Genomic DNA, 19,907 nt, shown 5'->3' with positions numbered 1-19,907 from the left:
TTTTCTCAAATTTAAAATTTTTTTTATTTTAGTGGTTTCAAGTCTAAATTTTTAATATCAGTTATCAGGATTCAGGTTCAATTTCAAATTCTGATGCTTTTAAAATAAATTTTAAAATTTGACAATATCAAATGAAAAAAGGAGTTTGAATCTGAGGTGGGAAAGGAGAGCGCATGTAAAAGAAAAAGAAAACACAAGCACACGCGAAAGTAAGAGTTAGAACATCAGCAAATGAGTTACTCGACGCTAGCCGTTGTGGGAAACTTCACTTATCCGCCAATTTCTAATCGAAAACCCTCCAACTCCACTCTAAAAAGAAAAGAATTCATTTCTCTCTTAAAAAATTGCAAACACATCAACCAAATCCTACCAATACATGCCAAAATCATTAGAACTCTCCATGACCAAGACCCTTTCATCCTCTTCGAACTTGTTCGTCTTAGCTCTTCTTTCCCCTCCATTAGCTATGCCTCCAAGATTTTTCAACAAACCCTTAACCCAAATGTGTTCCTCTACACTGCTATCATTGATGGGTTTGTTTTGGCTGGTTCTTACTCTGAAGGGATTAGCCTTTATTTTCAAATGATCAATCGATTTATTGTGCCGGATAAGTATGTGATAACCTCTGTTTTGAAAGCTTGTGGGTCTCATTTTTCTTTGAGAGAAGGAAAACAGGTTCATTGCCAAGCTTTGAAACTTGGGTTAAGCTCGAATAGATTGATAACCATGAAGCTGATCGAATTCTATGGGAAATGCGGGGAATTTGATGATGCAAGGAAGATGTTTGATGAAATGACGAAAAGAGACGTTGTTGCCTCAACGATCATGATAAATTGTTTTCTTGATCATGGATTGGTTGAGCAGGCGATTGAGATTTTTTATCGGGTAAGGATTAAGGATACCGTTTGCTGGACCGCAATGATTGATGGGTTGGTCAGGAATGGGGAGATGAACTGGGCTTTGGAGATGTTTAGGGAAATGCAAAAAGAGAATGTGATGCCTAACGAAGTTACTATTGTTTGTGTTTTGTCTGCGTGTTCACAATTGGGAGCGTTAGAGCTTGGAAGATGGGTTCATTCTTACCTGCGGAAACAGCATGTGATAAAGCTTAATCATTTTGTGGGGGGTGCATTAATCAATATGTATTCAAGGTGTGGTGATATTAATGAGGCTGAACGAGTTTTTGCAATGATGAAAGAGAGAAATGTGATTACATACAATTTAATGATTTCAGGGCTTGCTATGCATGGGAAGAGTATTGAAGCTATTGAGATTTTTCGAGCAATGACTAAGCAAGGGCTTTTGCCAACTAGTGTTACCTTTGTTGCTGTTTTAAATGCTTGTAGTCATGGAGGTTTGGTTGATTTGGGTTTTGAGATATTCCTTTCTATGAGTAGGGATTATGGGATTCAGCCGCAGATTGAGCACTATGGATGCATTGTTGATCTTCTTGGACGTGTAGGTCATCTTAAAGAGGCTTATAATTTTATGGAAAATATGAAAATAGCACCTGATCATGTCATGTTCGGGGCTTTGCTGAGTGCTTGTAAAATCCATGGAAACCTTGAATTAGGAGAACAAGTTGCGAGAATTTTAATGAACCATGAAGTTGTAGATTCTGCTACTTACTTCTGCTATCAAATATCTACGCTTCATCACGGAAATGGAAAGAAGCAGCTCAAATCAGGGCAATGATGAAGGATGGTGGAATCCAAAAAGAACCAGGTTGTAGTTCCATTGAAGCGAATAACGAGATCCATGAATTTCTTTTGGGAGACCTACGGCACCCTCAAAAGGAAAAAATATATAAGAAGTTAGAGGAATTGAACCAAATATTACAAGAAGCAGGACATACTCCAGCAACAGGCGTTGTCTTGCATGATATTGAAGACTGGGAGAAAGAGCAGGCTTTAGCAATACACAGCGAGAGGCTTGCAATATGCTATGGTCTAATCTCTACTAAACCATGTACCACCATAAGGGTTGTGAAGAACTTGAGGGTTTGTGATGATTGCCACTCAATGATCAAGCTCATTGCTAAGATTACTAGAAGGAAAATTGTGGTGAGAGATCGCAAAAGATTCCACCATTTTGAGAATGGGAATTGCTCTTGTGGAGATTACTGGTGAATAAAAATGAAAAAAAAAAGGAGATTCTTAAGCATTATAGATATCTCTAAGCAAGGCTATCAGTCAAAAAGAAGATACCAGCTAGGGGTTGAGTAAAGCTTCAATTGGTCACCATTTCTTGTAACATTTGTATCTTGACTAATTGGGAAATTTTCATTTTCATTCTTCTATAGGAACTCTTTTGAAAAGAGGAAGCCTATTGCATGTACAAATAATCTATCAATAACATATCTGATGTGGTTTACGTTGGCAAAGGTGGAGAAATGCTTAACTTCTAACATGGAGAAAAGCTGATAAAACATCAAGTAGATGGAAATGTGGAACCTGTTATGGAATGAATCTGAGGAGGCTTCCATGATAACTACAATGCAAATGCCAATCATATGGGATTTATTATCCGAGTTGGTAATTGTCATCATTCAGATCTTGATGGCTCAGTAATCAGTCGTAGATTGCTTTATAACAAGGAAAAGGAAACCGAAAGGCTTGAAGTGAGGAAGCCAAGGTAGGGTTGTAAGGCAATGATTATGGTGAGGAAGGATAACTCTGGGAAATGGATTGTTACAGAACTTGAAGCAAAGTTCAGTCATCCTTTTCAGGAATACCCTCTGGGAAGGGTTGTCAGGGTACAATTCAGGCCACAACACAGGTTACTCCATAATATCATGTTAAGCTCCTAAATATTTATTTTGTTAATAATTATTTTACAGTTATATTTAATAATCAATCTCTTTTATTGCTGTTTGCATCCCACTGTTAGTTTGCATTCGCTTTAGTACAGGATATGTGGTTATGACACTAATAAAGATGCAGTGATAAAACCCTTTGATTCATGCTAGACAATACTAAACAAAGCTCTATCACAGTTGGACTGCGTTGATCAATGCTAGACTTTGTTTTTTTTCCTCCTCCAATTCAGAAGAAAATCAAAATCGGAAAATAAAAATTTTTTGCTTTTGACTTGTTTAATTCTGTTCTATTAACAAATTCCTCCTTTGGCAAAATTGCCTTCAATTTCTCCCTCTATTCATCATTTAAACCGGAGTCAAACCAGTAATTATATGTCTGCTAATTTATTTTTCTGCTCTAGTGGCAAACCATCAATTGATGTTGAAGATTTAAGGGTGGGAAGTTGATGCTATCTTATGCTTGATATATCCACATTATTATCTTCATGGTTTTGCAGAGTATTTGCAGATGCCAGGTGATTATTATACTTGTATTTATACCTGGCTATTAGTGGTTCTGGTATTCCAGTGCTTTAGATAGTAATTTGCCTTGTACGAAACAAGGAGCTGCCGGATATATTCTTGCTAAGGTTTCCATCCTTTGGATGAACACCCTAATCAATTATTGAGATGAAGTCTTAAAGTTGAGGTCCTGATTTGAATGTTATAATTGTACAAAAGGTCCTGATTTTAATGTTGTAGTTTTACAAATGGTCCTGATTCAAATAAGAGGATTATATTTTTTAGTTCAATCAACTCAATATGAAATGTATATTCTGTTAAGGTAATTGGCACCTAGCGTGTGCTCTTATATCATGGATCTCCACATGGTAAATTCTTTGCTTATTTTTGGTTGGCCAACTGTTTTTGATAAGTGGGATTACTGACCACTACATTCCCATAAGTCTATGCCATCGTTGGTTTGAATGAGATAATGAACCTTTGTAGACAATTCGTTTCAGCTTTTCTGAATAACAAATAACTGAAGTAGAACTTCTAGATAAGTGACTGTTTAGTAGTAGTTGATTTCAAAAGTATCTCTTAGAAGGTTAGGGACAGTCCATTTTACTATTTAATATTCATCATGAAAAGAAGTATGCTTCTGTTAATGATAAGCTATTCTATGGAGTTGAATCTTAGAAGCTGTAGGAGTTTTTTAGTGTTATTCATTACCTAAGTGGTGAATCAAAGCAAGCTAGGATTCTAAAAACTGCTGAGCTCCATCGAACAATTCAACATTACCAACGCAGCTGGAATTGGTTTGGGTAGATATATAAAAGCATACAGATCACATTACCAGAGGCCTTTCAATACAGAATCAAGAATGTGAAACTAAAAGAAGTTGAAGCTGAAGATTGAAAGCAAATACAATGTGTAAGTCTTAGGCTTATTACCATGTAAAACTCACCTTACAATTTGCTGCTACCATTCTTTCATATGTACAAGTCTCCACTCTCCAAGACTTTACACTTTTACAGTGCTAATTTTATGTGAGTTCTGATATTTTATTTGCCGAATTTGTGCGATCAATTGGCTGATCAATGGCTTGTAAAATGTCAACATAGCATAGCAGCTGTGGCACCCAGCATTTCGAAATGGGGACAACATCATGAGGTGGTTGATAAACCGAATGTCCTTGTTGAGAATGGCTGATATCTGTTACCCATATTTATATTATATATACTTAATTACTTATGTTGACACTTCCTAGATGTTGATTATAGAAGAAAATAAATATATTAAAATAGCAATGTTTGATTGAATACTCCTTTTGAATCGTTCGGAAAAGATATTACATCGAAACAAAATTATAAAAATAGTAATGTTTATTTCATATACAAACTTCCAGTTTGATTGGTGAGTGTCAAGTTTTGGATATCAAAAACTTGATCTAATCAAAACCTTGCTCTTGATTAAGCTTTTCTTTAGTCTCGGACTTTTTTTCCAATCAAAGAAAGATAAAGGTGACTAGGAACTCATTTAGGCTGCTAACTAACTGATCGATTTACTGAAAATCATCACCACATTATTAAGGAAAAAAAAAAAAGCAGAGATGCTGTGCAGGCACAGCACAAAAAACTGTCAAATTCCAGGAGAAAAAGTTGCTAATAATTTTATCTTTTTTCTGGATATTGGAAATGATCTGCATGACTCAACAACCATCATGCCAGCTCTGCTTTTCAGTTGGAATCTGACTTCATGCTGCATATTTTTGCAATCTGCTTAAAGCATGAATGTAAGTAACTTCTTCTATGATAAAATTTTTTAATACCCAAAATTGGGATTCAACGAACATCGACTGGACCACAAATCCTTAATTGCAGGGGCATTACTGTCATTCCACTTTATCTACAAAGACATTGATTTGATGCTTTCTCGAAGTTGAAACAAACTCCCAGCTGTTTCCCGTGTCAAAGTTTCGGACTTTTCTTTCACTAATTCCCATACCCACTCCGAAAAAGACCAAAAGCAACGTAAAAGCAAAGCATCAAGCAATATATAATAATAATAATCTATAAAAGAAATATATAAGCAAAGCATATTTCAATTCCCTCTCTATTTCTTCCATAAGGAATAAAAAAAGTGGGAAGCTGGGCTACCTTTCCTCTTCTGTTCCAGGAAGCATAAACCCTTCAAGCAACACTATCTAATTTTCCAAGATTCAATAATGGATGAGTAAAGTTTTCTCTTTTTTTTTTCCTTTCTTTTTCATTGAAAAACTTTCCGTTTTCTTTTAAGATCTGTCACATTGTAAATTCGTCTGTTTCTCAGATCTGAGCAGTACCCAAAGGACTATTACACCGACAACGGCAATCCCAGAAGACTGACTTCCACATCCTCTTCTTCTTCATCAACAACAAGCGTTCACGTTACAGCCTTGGATGGCCTTGTTAACGTTAACTCCCTCTTCACCATCGCTGTCTTCGTGGGTCTCTCTCTAACCACCGCAGGCCAACATAGCCTCGAGAATCGAGCCCCCTGCGACGCCGGCATCGACGTAGTTAAAAAGCTCTTAGTCTTCGAGGTCGTCTCCTTCAGTTTCTTCCTTTTCTCGTCACTGGTAGCTCAGGGTTTAAAGCTTGCCATCAATCTGTTGAATAGTAAAGATGTCGATGAAGCTTTCAGGGCCCACATTAACCTTAAAGTTTTGAGATTTGGGATGATGGGTTCGGCTGTGGGGTCCGTTGTGGGGTGCTTGTTTTTGATGCTTTCGATGGTGAATGTGATCGAGATCCGGTTAGGGTTGTTGTCTTGTGGGAGTAAGTATGCGGTTCATGCGGTGGCGGCTTTAGTTATTCTGGTTTCTTCTGCCCTCTTGTTTTATATTTCAACTGTTGTTTATGCTTTCTTGCATTGAATAATGAAAAAATGGTGGCTATGAACTTTCCTATTAGTTTTAGTAACAATATTGTAAATTAAATCATGGGTTGCTTTTGTGTTCTTATTTTTGGTTGAGTTGAGGGAATATGTTGGCCTAAACTTCAGAATTCAAGTATGCAATACGTTTAATTTGAATTTGAATAATGATTAGTCTGTTATGTTTTCTGATTTGGCTAAGTTTATTTCAGTAGTGTTCTTACATTAGATTTGGATGATTAGCTATAGCAGTTTAGTCGTTATTTTCACCCTTAACGGACAAATTTTGTTCATTGGTATGAAATTCTTGGTGTCCTGCTCGTGGGAGACTTGATAACAGGCTTTTTTTTTTTTTTCAGGCAAAAGTATTTGATAAGAATTCTAACATACAAACTAGTTAAAATTACGAAGCTTTGAACTTGATTATTTGACGAGCTCTTCAACTTTGCTGCACAATTACTTGTAAACTGGGGCTGTAGTAGTACTTGGGGAATGATATTGTAGCTATTTCTGGTTTACCTATTACTTTTCAAGAATTGCATTTACATATGAATATGAAATCTTTTTCTTTTTTTAGGTTTTATGGGTGTGTGTGTGTGTGTGTTCAGTTCAGAATTAATCAAACACCTTTACAAAAAAGAGAAATTAATACCAACTGCATGTCTCTTTTTGGGGGTCCAAATTCCAGAGATAGTTCTTTCAAGGTGGTTAGCTAACAGATGGCTACCATCATTCATTGTTTTTGTAGCCCCCCAAACCACAAACAACGAAATATCTGAATGATGAAGCTCTTGCTGAGTAAAATGATCCCGTCTAAGGAATGATTTTCTTGCCTTATCAACTAGACTAGCTGCAAATTGCAATATACACGGCTTTCTTATGATTTAGTCCTTATCCACCATGACTGATTAGATTGACTTAGGGATGGACATGTTAATCCATTTTCCTTGACTTGAAGACTTGAGGATGCTCTTGTTGACAAAAATTTTGGTTCCTGGATTTGCTGGATCTAGCATGGCAACTTGTATATAGATATCCAAGTGACCGAAAATTTAGATAGATGTGTATGTGGAATGGTAATTGTGGTGATTAGGCAAGGTAATTGGAGCTTGTTAAAGCTGTTTCATGGCTTCACCGCTTTTGCAGTGGATCAAGTGTCACTTTATTTTCTCATGTTGTTGTGATGTTAACCTTTCTATTTGTGGGATGGGAAGACAAGAAATTAGGCAGTTGGGAGCAGCTGGAAACGTTTTATTTGGGACGAATGCAAATCACCTTATCGGAAGTCGAAACTTGAGACTGGAGCAATTATAAGCCATGATGTAGGATTTAGGCTTAGCGTACGAACTCATCTTTCCACTCTTCTTTGTGCATCCTTTGTCCAAGAGAATACCATGTTTGCACCTCAAATTAGGATTTCAGACGGTAAGCTATTTTAAATTTATTTTTATTTTCATTTTCACAGATATTTAATAGAGATGAATAATCCATTTATAATTAAAAAAACTAAAATATATTTTTATAAAAAAAATTTTCTTACATATTTATGTATTTTTTCAAAATATATTAATATATATTTTAAGTAACAATATTAATTTTAATTAATTTAAAATAATAATCCATATTATTTAATAAAAAATTTATTTACTATATATATATATATAAAGTATGATTATAAAACAAGTGTTATATTATCTTTTTTTATTTTTATATTTAATAAAAAATTTAAAATCATTCACGTTTTCACCCTAATTCTCACGCTATAATAACTGTTCCTATTAGAATAAAAAGTGAGTTTCTCGTGATAAAATACGTTCCTAACTCAAATTCTATGCGAGGTTCGATCTTAACCAACACAAATGCCCATGCTGTCACAATCGTTTACTCATCATATCGTAGAAGCATTCGCAAATTCATGACCACATCATATAAAATAAAATAAAATAATAATTCGAGTTTTTGTTCAAATATAATACTAATAGTTATTATATCATTAATATAATCTTTAATGGTAACCTTCTAAAGTAGGGCTTGAAATATGGTGTATATATACAGTTAACTTTTCCTGAAGTATAGAAGCTGCGGCAGCGAGTGAAATTCCTTTCGAACATTTCCCTTTAATATGTCTTTAACTTCTAGGGCTTATCAAAGAATAAAAAACAGCTATCAAACTCACCCCCCCCCCCCCCCCCCCCCAAACCCTTTTGCACTTTTTTTATTTTATGCACGGTAACTTCACCATTTTATTGCTTAAAATTCAAGGCAAGAACGAAATCAATCTATAAGACCCGTTGAGCGAGAACCACCAAATTACACAAAAGGAATATTGTAAGTCCAAAGAAGAACGAGTTCAACAATGCAGAGGTTGGCTTCTCTTCTCTCTCATGTCTGATCGATTTATTTATTACCTTAATTATTTACTTGTTGGTGATTATAATTTTTGTTAATTTTCACTTTGACAGGGGAGGTGGCGATCCAGAAACAGGCGATGCCAGAGGCCAAGGAGCAGCTAAAAAGTCTAAAGAACCGATAGAAAATGTGCGAGAAATTCACCAGAAAGCGCTAGACGACCTTGTGAACGTGAATTCGCTCTTCACCCTAGCCGTCTTCGTGGGTTTATCCCTGGCACGTCAAGGCGAGCGTAGCCTTGAGAATCGCACTGAATGCGACGCTGGTGCCAACAACGCGAAGCGGCTTGTCGTAAACGAAGTGGCGTCGTTTGCTTGCTTCCTCTTATCAAGCCTGGTAGCCAAGGCACTTAAAATCCATGTCACCATCTGCCAAGAAGAAGACTTCAAGCATACCCGTAACCAGGTTGTCAGGGGATGCATGCTGTTGTTATCGGTGTGGGCTTCGGTTTTCGGATGCATATTCCTAACCATTTCGATGGTCGATGTGATCCAAATCAAGGTCGGGAAGCTTTCTTGTGGGAGTGTTTATGCATGGAGGGCTACGGGAGCTCTGATTGCCATTGTGCTTCTTGCTCTATCTATTTATGTCCCCTTCATGATGAATGCAATATTTACTTCCGTCAAGAATGTTGAACGAAAGGTATGCACCAATAAACAATGATGATGATCATGTTGAAGATGTAGTACTACATTTACGGATATTATTTCCAGTTTCTTGAATAAGGGTCAATTATTGTTATTATGTCATTGAAGTACTGCAGTGATGTTAATTGTTTTCAGCTTGAGAAATTTTCTTGTGTTTAATTTGTATGGATAATTTCATTACTCAAATGTTGATAACGAATTATTGGTGTTGAATTATTAGTTTCAATGATCAAGATTCAATTCATGACAAACTCAAATATAAAAAAAAAAAATATATATATATATATATATAAATAGCCATTGAAAATGGCTTGATTATACTATGCTTTATGCTCCTTTTAGTATTAGACATTATTTAATATTCTAAAAAATGATAGAAAATTCAAGGGAAAAACATTGCTACAAATAAGTGTGACGTCACTAAAACATTTAGGCCCAAAAAGAAGTAGTAAGAAAAAGGAGTCCAGATTGACTTTTGAGACTTTGACACGGCGCCCAAACGGCTAGGAAAAAGAAATATAAAAAGATTTTAGAAAATAGAAAATTTGGCAGTGAAATAAGGAATAGGGTTTAGGGTTTCAAAATTATTAGTCATTCTCTTTTATGGGAAATAGGCTATGCCCATTCTGGGGCCACTCCCTTCATTGATAGTACATATGCTTTTCACAATTTGAATTTTGAGAATGATTTGAACAATTAGTGAAGGTACATGAACCAAACTCACTTTAATTGTACCTAGTTAAACAGAAGAAGATAAAGAGTTTGTACACTAAACATAGCACTAACTTTAATTGCTCATTTTCTTAGAAATACATGGTGATTCACCTCAACATACATGCTGAATATCCTTCATCTCACCCTTGGAAAAAAAGGAAAAAGAATAAAAAGAACCTAGATTACAAGCAACTCTTTGGAGAGTTGCTAGCATGTCAAAGAAATTGTACAGTTTATTAGTAATATTACCTCCGTGAAAGTATCACTCGCTTTGACTCAATTTCCCTTAAACTTTGAACGATATCATCAATGTTCCTTGATAGGTGATTGGAATGCTCCTCCATTTCTTTTAATACCATATCAAGCTGCTCTTGAAATGCTGCAGAGCGCTTTCTCTCCCGTTGTAACTCAGCTGTCAATTCTCGAATCTTTATGTCTTTCTCATCCTAGAATGTGCATATGTTTGTGAGTGAGAGATAGAGAGATGAGAAAAAAAGTGGCATGCTTAATCTTTTCAATAGATTACAAATATTTAAGAATATCAAAGGCCAACAGAATTCTAACATGGAAACAACTAAAACAAACAAAGAGATTGGTGTACAAATTTTCAGGTCTTAGGTCCAAGCAGGTGTAGATACAGGCACACAGATATCTGAAATGAATCCATAATTGCTCAATCAGCAAGAAAATTAGCATATCACTCAAGCAATTCAAGTTAATCACTTTGCAAGTTAAGACTGAGAAGCTGTGGAAGCTGATTTCCAGCTCTTCTGTTTGTATTAAGAAAGCAACTATGAAAGATACAAATATATGAACATAACAAGTGGTCTCAAGTTATAAGGAACAGCTCAAGGTAAAGTTCAGGTAAATGAATATGGTGCACAACTCCTATTTTGCCTATAATAACAAATGAACAGGATCCAGTCTTAAGCAATTTGTTCAACAGTAAAATCTTCCCCAATGAGCCCATTTGATCAAATGTAGCATATAGACGGCATGGAGTTGCAGAACATAAGCTCAAATTTTAACCATAAGTCTCATTCCTAACCAACCATATATTAATTAATACTAATATAATTTTTCAGAAACACAATAGAACTCATAATCAGTGCTCACTGATACTTTCCAGCCAAATAGCTACCATTTTAAGGAATATCTAGCTCTAGACATCTACCTCCATCTTCTAGTGTTTAAAAAAAGTCTTTCTAGTTCCGGAAATTAGAACAATATCTTTAGGTCAGTCCTCAAAAGCTAGTTCAGCTAGTTCTAATGTTGAAATCTTAATGATCTCACTCTGAACTACAGCTAATTTCTGAAAGTTTCACTTAAGTGAGCTTTGAACTATTCCCTGATCAACCTACACATTCGCCTCAATGAGCCTAAACCTGGAAGAGTTTTTCCGTATGCCAACCTCACTCCTAAAAATACCAATTGACCCAATTTTGAACAGTCAGATTCATACTTCTGCAAAGTTTTACACAGATGCGGAAAGACCATAGTAATGCTCCAAGGCTATGATTTGGAGTGTGATTGACATAGAGCTCACTCTTAGGATAATGCATACTTTCTCCTGATTGATACTTAGTTCTATTTGTAAGAATTAGTAGTTTTGCTTCGTTGCCCTTCTGAAATCTTTGTAACTAGCTTATCAAAAATGATTTGACATAAGTTCCTAGATTTTAAGGCATGGAATCCCATTTCAATGATCCTATTTCTCAGTTATGTGCCCTCGTTGTGTAATTAATCTTTATTTACTCTTTGCTGATTCCGGAATTGAGACGTAAACCCCACTTAAGGTTAAGGCATTGCAAACCTTAGACACCACAAAAACTTCTTCCTACACTTTATAAGGTAATTTTCAATTCTATTGAGTTTACCCCTCAAAAAGACAACAATACATTTGCATTCACCAATACTGGTTCAATTTTACACTGCTATGAAAACCGACCCATTCTTAACTCAGTTAATTCCTTACAGAATCCATTTCTTATCAAGGCAAAGCAAATACTTAAAGAAAAAAAACATACCGGCGTTTGCGACAAAAGCATGCTTCTCCGGCCATTGGTGGGAATAGGAACAAGCTGATGATTATGTTCCTTGACAAACCTCGTAACCACCCATTTCCCAGTTTTCTCTTTCTTTACCACAATCATTGCTTTACACCCTTCTCTCGTGATCGCTCTAGGTTTTCTGTTTTCACTTCTACGAGGCCTTAGCTTTCGAAACCCTTCTTTATTACAGACCAGTCGACGCCAAACGACTTTGCCGTCACGCATTGAGCGGCGAAACGCATCCACACGCATGATGAATCCCACACGTGTGGCGTACGAATCGTAAAACACTTTGGCTGCTTCTTCGGATTCGAATTCCATCCCGACATACGGTTCCTCATCAGAAGCTCCGTCCGTTGCAACTAACTCTTTTCCGTTCGAATTTTCTATTGTTTCAGTTTCGGCTTCTTCCATGGAAGGATTTTCATCCACTGATAAAAGGAAAAAAACAAAAAAAAGGAAATTATCAATGCTTAATCAAACTGCTTCATTTCAGATTTTTAATTAAATTTGACTTACTGGATTGAAGATCCAAGTTGGAATCCAGTGCAGGGTAGGGCAGGGCACGGCGTAGTACGAAGACAAGAATTTTGGGTTTAAACTTTAAAAAAGCAGAGGTTTTGATTTTGAAGTGAGAGTTCAGAAAGCAAGAATCGAGTTGACCAAACGATCGGCTTCGCCGCTTCGCTGTAGAGAGCGAGCCAGCGAGGGAATCGGGGACTCGGGACCTATCCGAACAGATTTTACTCTCTGCGGTAAAATTGTGCGAACTTCCTTACACTTTATTTTTACAGTAAAAAATTACATTTACAAATTAAAATTTTATCATTCTAAAATTTTAATATAATATATTGTAAATATAGTAAAAATTAACAAGTCAGTATCAAAGTTTGGCCAAAAAAAAAAAAGTGTCAAAGAATATTTGGTAATATATAAATATTAGGTCGAAATTTAAATTTGATGTTTTTTACGGTAAGAAAATTTCGGATCGGTAGTGTTATTTGGGTTGCCCTCGTAAAGAAACCCGATCCGAATTTATTAACCCGTCAAAGAAAGTAAGGATGAAGTGCGAGCATTTACATTTTACACGGCGGACAAGCCAAGAAACTCAAATGTTTGGGCAATCTAAGTTTCGATCCAACGGTGTAATACATCATTCCATATCCAGACTGTATTTCTTTCTGCATCGGATCAGAGAATCCGTTGCCTCTCTAATTGTCTTTGGATGTCTTCTCAAAAGCTCTTCATTCAGTGAGTTTTTCCCTCTCAAAATTTTAACGCTTCGATAATCTTTGTTACTAATTATTTTTATTAGTTACTCTATAATTCGATCTAAATTACCCTAACACACCCTTCTCTTCCGCGTTCTTGTTCGAGACGGACGAACTACGTGTATATATAGGTAAAATTTATGAGTGATATTTCTTTGGCTTAGGAATTTTAGGGTTTTGTTGACAGAAACTATTGGGAAAAAATTTTGTAATTTTGAGTATTTAAGCTATGCAAAATTTGGTGACTGGCTTTTTAAGGGAAAAAAATTGTAATTATTGGTGTGGATTAGGATGATCTGTCCAATGAATATAGTTCGACTATTCTGCCTAAATACCCAATCTGTTATGTTGCTGTAGCTGGATGGCCATGGAAGGAAGAAGGTCCTGTAGAAAAGGAAAGAATTTTGTATAAGATTCTGGAGATATTAATTTTGGAATGAAGATTGACTAATTAATTTTATGGAATTTATTTACCGATTGCTGCTGCATTTGTTGTCTTCGGGTCTGGTTTTTATGAATATATCATTTTGATTAACGACCTAAGGTATCGTATCAATTCTGTTCTTCAAGTCCGCATTCATGCTGCATCTTCTATTCTGTCATTCAGGTCCTCTAGAAAAGGAAAAGATTAAATTCAACAGTTCCTCAGTCAATCACGATGTCCCTTTACAATTCGTGTTGCCAACTCTTGGTTGAACAACTGTCTAAATAACGGCATTCCAAATAATGGTATTGTTGTTGTCAAGCTTACATAGGTCTGTATGTTTTTCTTTTTGAAGGCACCCCATGGTGCTTTCATCTAAGGAATTGGATTTCAAGCTTCCACTTTGGATTCATTAGTTTATTTCCTTTCTTTAGTCATAGCGCTATTGAAAATAGTAGGATCTTGTGCATTTCCTTTTCTTCTATCATATAGTTGTAGTAAGTTTTATCTTTTGTATATGTTTGTGTAATTTTGTACCTCATCATTTTTACTTGATTTTAAAGCTTTCTTTTTAAGAATCCTTTTCATCTTTGGATTTGAATCCATTCCTACTGCTTGTCACTTGAATTTAATGTGCTTATCTTGCAGTTTGTATGACTCTATTTGAGAACTTAGAAAACTATTTTTGACATGAACCATATATAGCAAGCAAAGCATTATAAATTTTATGATTTGCATAGCATGAAAAGCATGTTACTTTTTTTATTTTTAACTAGAAGAACTTGTCATTTTGGTTGAATTAAAAATAGAAAACAAAAATGACTTTAAAAGTCTGATTCAATTGTTTTTGGTAACAGTGGATTTGGTCAAGGAAGTTGAGACATTAGATAGCTTGGTTGAAGAAAAAACAGCTGAACCAGAAGGAAGCGAAATCTTAGAACCGTATGTGGGTATGGAATTTGAATCTGAAGATGATGCTAGGAAATTCTACATAGAGTATGCCAGAAGGGTAGGATTTGTGGTGCGAATTATGCAGCGTCGTCGTTCAGGGATTGATGGAAGAACTCTTGCTCGTCGTCTGGGATGTAACAAGCAGGGTTTCTCTCCTAATCATAAGGGCACATTGGGACCAGAGAAAAAGCCACGTCCTAGTGCACGAGAAGGTTGCAAAGCTACTATCTTGGTTAAGATGGAAAAGACTGGAAAATGGGTTGTTACAAGATTTGAAAAGGAGCATAATCATCCGCTTATTATGACAGCCAATGGATTCAGTATCATGGTGAGTTTCTATCAAGTTGTATATAATAAAAGTAGTATCAATTGTTATATATATATATATATATATATATAAAATAGTGTTTAAATGCTTTGAACTCTGTTGATTGACTCTTTGACAACAGACCTTGAGATCATTGAGTCTTACTTTTTTTTGTTGGTTTTACTTTCTTTACATAATTAGTAGAATGTTTCTATCACTAGATTTCATGTTTTTGGCTAAATGCCTAATTGTCTGACACGGCCAATTTCAGCTTCTATATAGAGGGAAGGTTTTCTAGATAATTTAAAATTATAGAATATGCTGTGGGGTGGGTGAAATTTTCTTTCACTGAGATTTATGACCATGATTGAAATTTTGGTCACCACTTTCCTTGAAGAATTGAACTTAATTACTGCTTAAAATTTGTTTTCTAAGATATGAAGTATTTGTCTTGTGAACCGATAGATGATGTTTTTGGTGTTATAACTTTTGCGTTTGTTACTTTGAATTGTACATCATTGAAAATGTCCCTGGAAGCTCTAATTAGAAAAACGTGTATAAAATGAAAATAAATTCTACTTTGTGTTGGACTAGGATAGTTGATGTCATGCAATACCCTGTTTTATGTTGACCTAGCTTCAGGAAGAGTATGTTAATGCTGAGTGTATTACTACTACTCATGCACTCTGCGTTGTCATAAATATTAGCTTCCTTTGGGAACTTGTTGAGGTGCTCTTCTGATATGATGAAGGATGATTGTTTGATGGTAAAAGTTCTAAGGACCTTTTCTTTGCTTCTTTTGTAAGCCAATACTAATTATTTGCATAGTGATTGTTAAATGTCTTTATTCTTGCATAATGGCCATTCAATGCTGCCATTTCCATTATCACTCACTGTTGCTGCAGCAAATGAGTGGTTTGTTCGTGTTTTTAGGGTGACAAGGACAAGAAAATTGAAGAACTCACAATGGAGTTAGCACATCAAGAGCAATTATGTTCAGCTTATCGAGAACATTTGTTTACTTTTATGAATAATGTTGAGGAGCAAACAGAAGAACTATCTTCAAAAATTCAAGTTATCGTTGACAATGTTAGGAAGCATGAAGCTGAAAGGCAGAGATTTACACACCGTAGATAGCCTTGGTATTTAACTTGACCACTTTGTCTATGGTCAGATTTGTATATTTGTTTTCTTGGAAGCTTTTAATCATGTACAGAATTCTTTAGGATCATTTTGTTATAGTCAAGATGCTTAACATATAACATTGTGCAATGAACCTTGAAGCATCTTGTTAGATGAAATGGAAGCTTCATGATTCTCTTGTGGATTGCTTTTGCAATAAAGAGTGGAAAAAGGTTTTAGGCCTAGAACAAGAAAACCCATTTTTTGCCCGTATTAGTAGCATCCTCTTAGAAGATGCAGCTAGGAACCAGAGAGACGGGGTCAAACCACTATAATGGTCATCCTTGGCTGACAGGACTATGATCACTGCAAAATGGTCAGACAATGGAGTCGAAGGTCTTAGTAAAATTGTTTTCATTGACAGTCAAATATCACATTTTTTTTGTCAAAAAAAATTTAAGAACAGAGGAAATTACTTCATTTTTAAGATTAGAATAATCCGACAATTCAATTGAAATTTATGAATTTACTAAATTTTTATTTGTAAATTTTTCAAATTTATAAGTCACTTATCAACAAAAAATCATGAAAAAATTTAAAATATGAATGCTAATGCATCTAATATTTGATCTTTACTGCTTTTGACAACTCTCATCAGCCAAATTTCACATGCCATATCTTACTTTGGGAGATTTTGTTGCCTGTTTTGCTCTCTTTGGAGTACGCCAACCATGGTGAACATCACCTTCCTATTTACATTTGAGTAATGCCCTTTTATGTTCGATTAATTTTATTTCAAATATATGTACTTTGTGATATGGCATATAATTATTATAATTAAATTAATAAATTATTATTACAACCTAAGAGAAAATTGTTGGGAAAAAAATAATAGAATGAATAATATTTTTCTTTTCAGTATCTTAAAACATGTAGGCAATGTTCGTTTTCCCAAATTTAAAAAAAATCTGCAAAATATCTTTTTTGTTTCTTGAGAAGTACAAAATATCATCCTAATTGCTATATAGATTAGACGACATCCAAATCTTTATGTCTTTGTACCCTGTAAAATTATTGTCCACACGTAGACTACGTGTCCTGTAATTAAGAGAAAAACCGGTGTCGTTTAAATGTTTACTAGTTCAATCTGAATGTGGGGCCCGGGGGGACAGAAGGAATAAAAAGATATGATAAGATACGGCTCCCCTCCACCAGTTCCACCTACGCCTCACCTGAACCGTAGCAAACTAGCGATCTTTTCAATCGTAGGTTTTCGATTTTTTTTTTCTTCCCAGTAAGTGGCTAATCAGAAATCATCTTAAACCCTTTTATTTTTTCATTTTTTCGATATCTTGAAAATTTTTAATTATTATTTTCTGTTTTCCGTTTGGTTGGAAACTCAATGGAAAAAAGAAAAAGTTAGCAGCGCCACATTGATTTGGTTTATACACGGTGTCACTCCAATCACTTCATGTAAGACACTAATTCTTTGCTTGATCCTTCACTTTTCTTTATCGTTAAATTTATATTTAATTGTTTTTATTTTATCCTCTTTTACTGTGTCTTTGTACTGAAGATGGTGACCTTATCGATTAACAAATTATTTGTTTATAAAATTTCGTTTCTGCGTGTCTTATTTTAGTAAATTCATTCTGATGATTTATTTGCTGGTAGTTCCTGTAATTTTTGTTTCTCGCTTGCTCCGTGTTGAACTTAGTTCCCCAAAAAAAAGTGCAGAATAGAGTTTTTTTTTTTTTTTAATTTTTGGTTGGCCAATGCGAAAAAGGAAGTTAGTTTTGTAATATTGATACCGAAAGGATTAAAGAATGTGAAATTTTTTTTCTGCCCACCATGTTTGGGGAGGTGGAATTTTAATGTAGAGATCATTTGTGGCTTGCTTATGCTCCAATTACGACTAACCCTTCGCTTTTGGATAGTAGGTTTGTGCTTAAGAAATGTTTTACATATTTCTGTTTTAAAAAGATCTTTTGCCTTTTATCCAAAGCTCTTTATGGTGAGTGTCAAGACTTGAGAAAACTCCTATTGGTTATTTTGTTTCATTTTGGTAAAAAGATTGATAGAGTTTTCTCTGTAGTATGGAATAAGAATTAGAACCTGATGTTGAGTTTGGCTTGTGAATTTATCGAAACATTGGTTATTGGGATATTTAAAAAAAGGAGCTAAATTTGATCTTTCAGAGGGCATTATATGGCATTTGTCAAGTTGGTATAGCACTTATGTTACTAAGAGTGAATGAAGTTAAATTTCTTGATGACCTTTTAGCATAGTTCTTAAGAGGATTAAAGACACTTGATAGTCCATAATACTATTTTATCTCTTCAGTCATCATCCGGTAAGAGTTTGAATTAAGGGTTCATGATTCCGCTTATGTTGTTGCTTATTTGAGTTTAGATGTATTCACTCAAATTTTCATAAATCTTGTTCCTTTGCTTCATATTTCTCATTTCTCTTTACTGCTTGTCTTTTCAATTTCAGTTAGATGAAACTTTTCGGTGAAAGAAGTTGGAAAATGAAGTTATTTGATTTTGCTTGCCTCCTGCCTTCTCATAAATGAACTATTTGGTCAAGAAAGAGCATAATGGAGAGCACATCTAGTCAAGGGTTAGATTCAGATGAAAGTGTAAGGTGTTTGCAAGTTGAAAGCTTTGATGAGCAGGAATTTGTTGATCATGAGCTTTCAGACAACATTGATTTATGCTTGGGAGAAGTCGACAAGATTATAGAAGAGTCTACTGACAGTTTATCTTTATTAGGCAATGCTGTGGAACCATATATTGGCATGGAGTTCAAGTCAAGAGATGCTGCAAGGGAATTTTATGTTGTTTATGGCAGACACACTGGTTTTACAGTGCGAATCCATCATAATCGACGTTCACGAATAAACAATATGGTAATTGGTCAAGATTTTGTTTGTTCAAAAGAAGGTTTCCGTGAAAAGAAATATATGTACAGGAAGGACAGGGTTCTTCCTCCCCCAACCATCACTCGAGAAGGCTGCCCTGCAATGCTGAGGCTGGCTTTGAGGGATGGGGTAAAGTGGGTTGTTACCAAATTTGTAAAGGAGCATAATCACTCATTAATGTCACCTGGAAAGGTACCATGGCGAGGATCCGCAAAAAATTCGATCAGTGAGGTACATTACCGTTCTCTTTTAATTGTAAATATAAAGGTGCATATGAGATTGGCTTACTAGTTCATGCTATCACATTCTAGATACTAAACCAAAGATGAGATGACGAAAATTATGGATCAGCGTTGGTGAGACATCACTCTTTTAGCTTTTGTTCTTACCACATAGGAATAGAGATGTATGAATGCTCAAGTATAGAGACAAATAAATGCTCCCTTGGCTCAACTACCTTTTTTTTTTTTTTTTCTTTTTCGTAATCTTTCCTTATACAATGATTTTGTTTTGTATAGGATGAGAAGGATCAGAGAATACGAGAACTAACTGAAGCGCTGAACAATGAGAAACAAAAATGTAAAAGGCTGTGTGCTGCGTACCAGGAACAATTACGCACCATATTGAAGTTTGTTGAGGAACATACTGATCAAATATCTAAAAGGGTTCAAGATATAATCAAGAACATAAGAGAGCTTGAAGACGCACAGCTGGAAGAATCAGATTTCAGATTTGTTTAGTCTATCTTCTCACTAGGCATAAACATCTCCGATACATTGTACGATTCCTTTTTCCACCTTTCTTTGGCTTTATCCAATGGTGATTTTACTAGTGCAAGCAGAAGTTAATTTGGATCGTTCCCTGTATATATATA

At 35.2% G+C, this 19,907-nt stretch overlaps 6 protein-coding genes across 7 annotated transcripts; 5 read left to right on the top strand and 1 right to left on the bottom strand.

Annotated features, from left to right (window-relative positions):
• Window positions 1-63: 63 nt before the first annotated feature.
• LOC111305487 (putative pentatricopeptide repeat-containing protein At5g59200, chloroplastic) lies at window positions 64-4,560 on the top strand. Its single transcript, XM_022903070.2, is given in 2 exon segments — window positions 64-1,627; window positions 1,630-4,560. Coding segments are annotated over 2 exon segments (1,896 nt in total). The 5' UTR covers window positions 64-231; the 3' UTR covers window positions 2,130-4,560.
• A 746-nt stretch (window positions 4,561-5,306) lies between these two features.
• On the top strand, window positions 5,307-6,406 carry LOC111305485 (uncharacterized). Its single transcript, XM_022903069.2, has 2 exons — window positions 5,307-5,533; window positions 5,630-6,406. The coding sequence occupies exons 1-2, from the start codon at window positions 5,526-5,528 to the stop codon at window positions 6,213-6,215; spliced, it is 594 nt and encodes a 197-aa protein (XP_022758804.1). The 5' UTR covers window positions 5,307-5,525; the 3' UTR covers window positions 6,216-6,406.
• Window positions 6,407-6,549: 143 nt separating this feature from the next.
• Window positions 6,550-9,414, top strand: LOC111305484 (uncharacterized). Of its 2 annotated transcripts, XM_022903068.2 has the most exons (3): window positions 6,550-7,639; window positions 8,477-8,578; window positions 8,677-9,414. In XM_022903068.2, the coding sequence occupies exons 2-3, from the start codon at window positions 8,571-8,573 to the stop codon at window positions 9,284-9,286; spliced, it is 618 nt and encodes a 205-aa protein (XP_022758803.1). In that variant the 5' UTR covers window positions 6,550-7,639; window positions 8,477-8,570; the 3' UTR covers window positions 9,287-9,414. The 2 variants fall into 2 exon arrangements, with proteins under 2 accessions (XP_022758803.1, XP_089606610.1); XM_089750484.1 differs by lacking the exon at window positions 6,550-7,639 and having other exon boundaries at window positions 8,422-8,578.
• Window positions 9,415-9,978: 564 nt separating this feature from the next.
• Window positions 9,979-12,779, bottom strand: LOC111305483 (protein FAR-RED IMPAIRED RESPONSE 1). Its single transcript, XM_022903067.2, has 3 exons — window positions 12,555-12,779; window positions 12,012-12,466; window positions 9,979-10,430 (listed from the first exon to the last, which is right to left on the bottom strand). Coding segments are annotated over exons 1-3 (657 nt in total). The 5' UTR covers window positions 12,556-12,779; the 3' UTR covers window positions 9,979-10,229.
• Window positions 12,780-13,081: 302 nt separating this feature from the next.
• LOC111305481 (protein FAR1-RELATED SEQUENCE 2-like) lies at window positions 13,082-16,313 on the top strand. Its single transcript, XM_022903061.2, has 3 exons — window positions 13,082-13,286; window positions 14,588-15,009; window positions 15,922-16,313. The coding sequence occupies exons 1-3, from the start codon at window positions 13,097-13,099 to the stop codon at window positions 16,123-16,125; spliced, it is 816 nt and encodes a 271-aa protein (XP_022758796.1). The 5' UTR covers window positions 13,082-13,096; the 3' UTR covers window positions 16,126-16,313.
• A 1,003-nt stretch (window positions 16,314-17,316) lies between these two features.
• Window positions 17,317-19,870, top strand: LOC111305482 (protein FAR-RED ELONGATED HYPOCOTYL 3-like). The gene is made up of 3 exons (XM_022903063.2): window positions 17,317-17,583; window positions 18,607-19,264; window positions 19,552-19,870. Exons 2-3 carry the CDS (start codon window positions 18,710-18,712, stop codon window positions 19,771-19,773), a joined length of 777 nt encoding a protein of 258 aa, XP_022758798.1. The 5' UTR covers window positions 17,317-17,583; window positions 18,607-18,709; the 3' UTR covers window positions 19,774-19,870.
• The last annotated feature ends 37 nt before the right edge of the window (window positions 19,871-19,907 follow it).

This window comes from Durio zibethinus, chromosome 21 (assembly GCF_047325235.1).
Source record: "Durio zibethinus cultivar Kanyao isolate XHJ-2024 chromosome 21, ASM4732523v1, whole genome shotgun sequence".
Taxonomy (NCBI): Eukaryota; Viridiplantae; Streptophyta; class Magnoliopsida; order Malvales; family Malvaceae; genus Durio; species Durio zibethinus.
Note: the sequence above shows the minus strand (reverse complement) of the source record. Positions and strands in the feature narration are given on the sequence as shown.

Bases quoted from the DNA above. Each gene is read 5' to 3' on its own strand.
- LOC111305483 (XM_022903067.2), bottom strand. The intron at 10,431-12,011 runs GTATGTTTTTTT...TGCACATTCTAG, and splicing joins TGCTTTTGTCGCAAACGCCG to GATGAGAAAGACATAAAGAT.
- LOC111305481 (XM_022903061.2), top strand. From the start codon at position 13,097: ATGAAGTGCGAGCATTTACATTTTACACGGCGGACAAGCCAAGAAACT. The intron at 13,287-14,587 runs GTGAGTTTTTCC...TTTTGGTAACAG, and splicing joins TCTCAAAAGCTCTTCATTCA to TGGATTTGGTCAAGGAAGTT. The intron at 15,010-15,921 runs GTGAGTTTCTAT...TCGTGTTTTTAG, and splicing joins CCAATGGATTCAGTATCATG to GGTGACAAGGACAAGAAAAT.
- LOC111305482 (XM_022903063.2), top strand. From the start codon at position 18,710: ATGGAGAGCACATCTAGTCAAGGGTTAGATTCAGATGAAAGTGTAAGG. The intron at 19,265-19,551 runs GTACATTACCGT...TGTTTTGTATAG, and splicing joins CAAAAAATTCGATCAGTGAG to GATGAGAAGGATCAGAGAAT.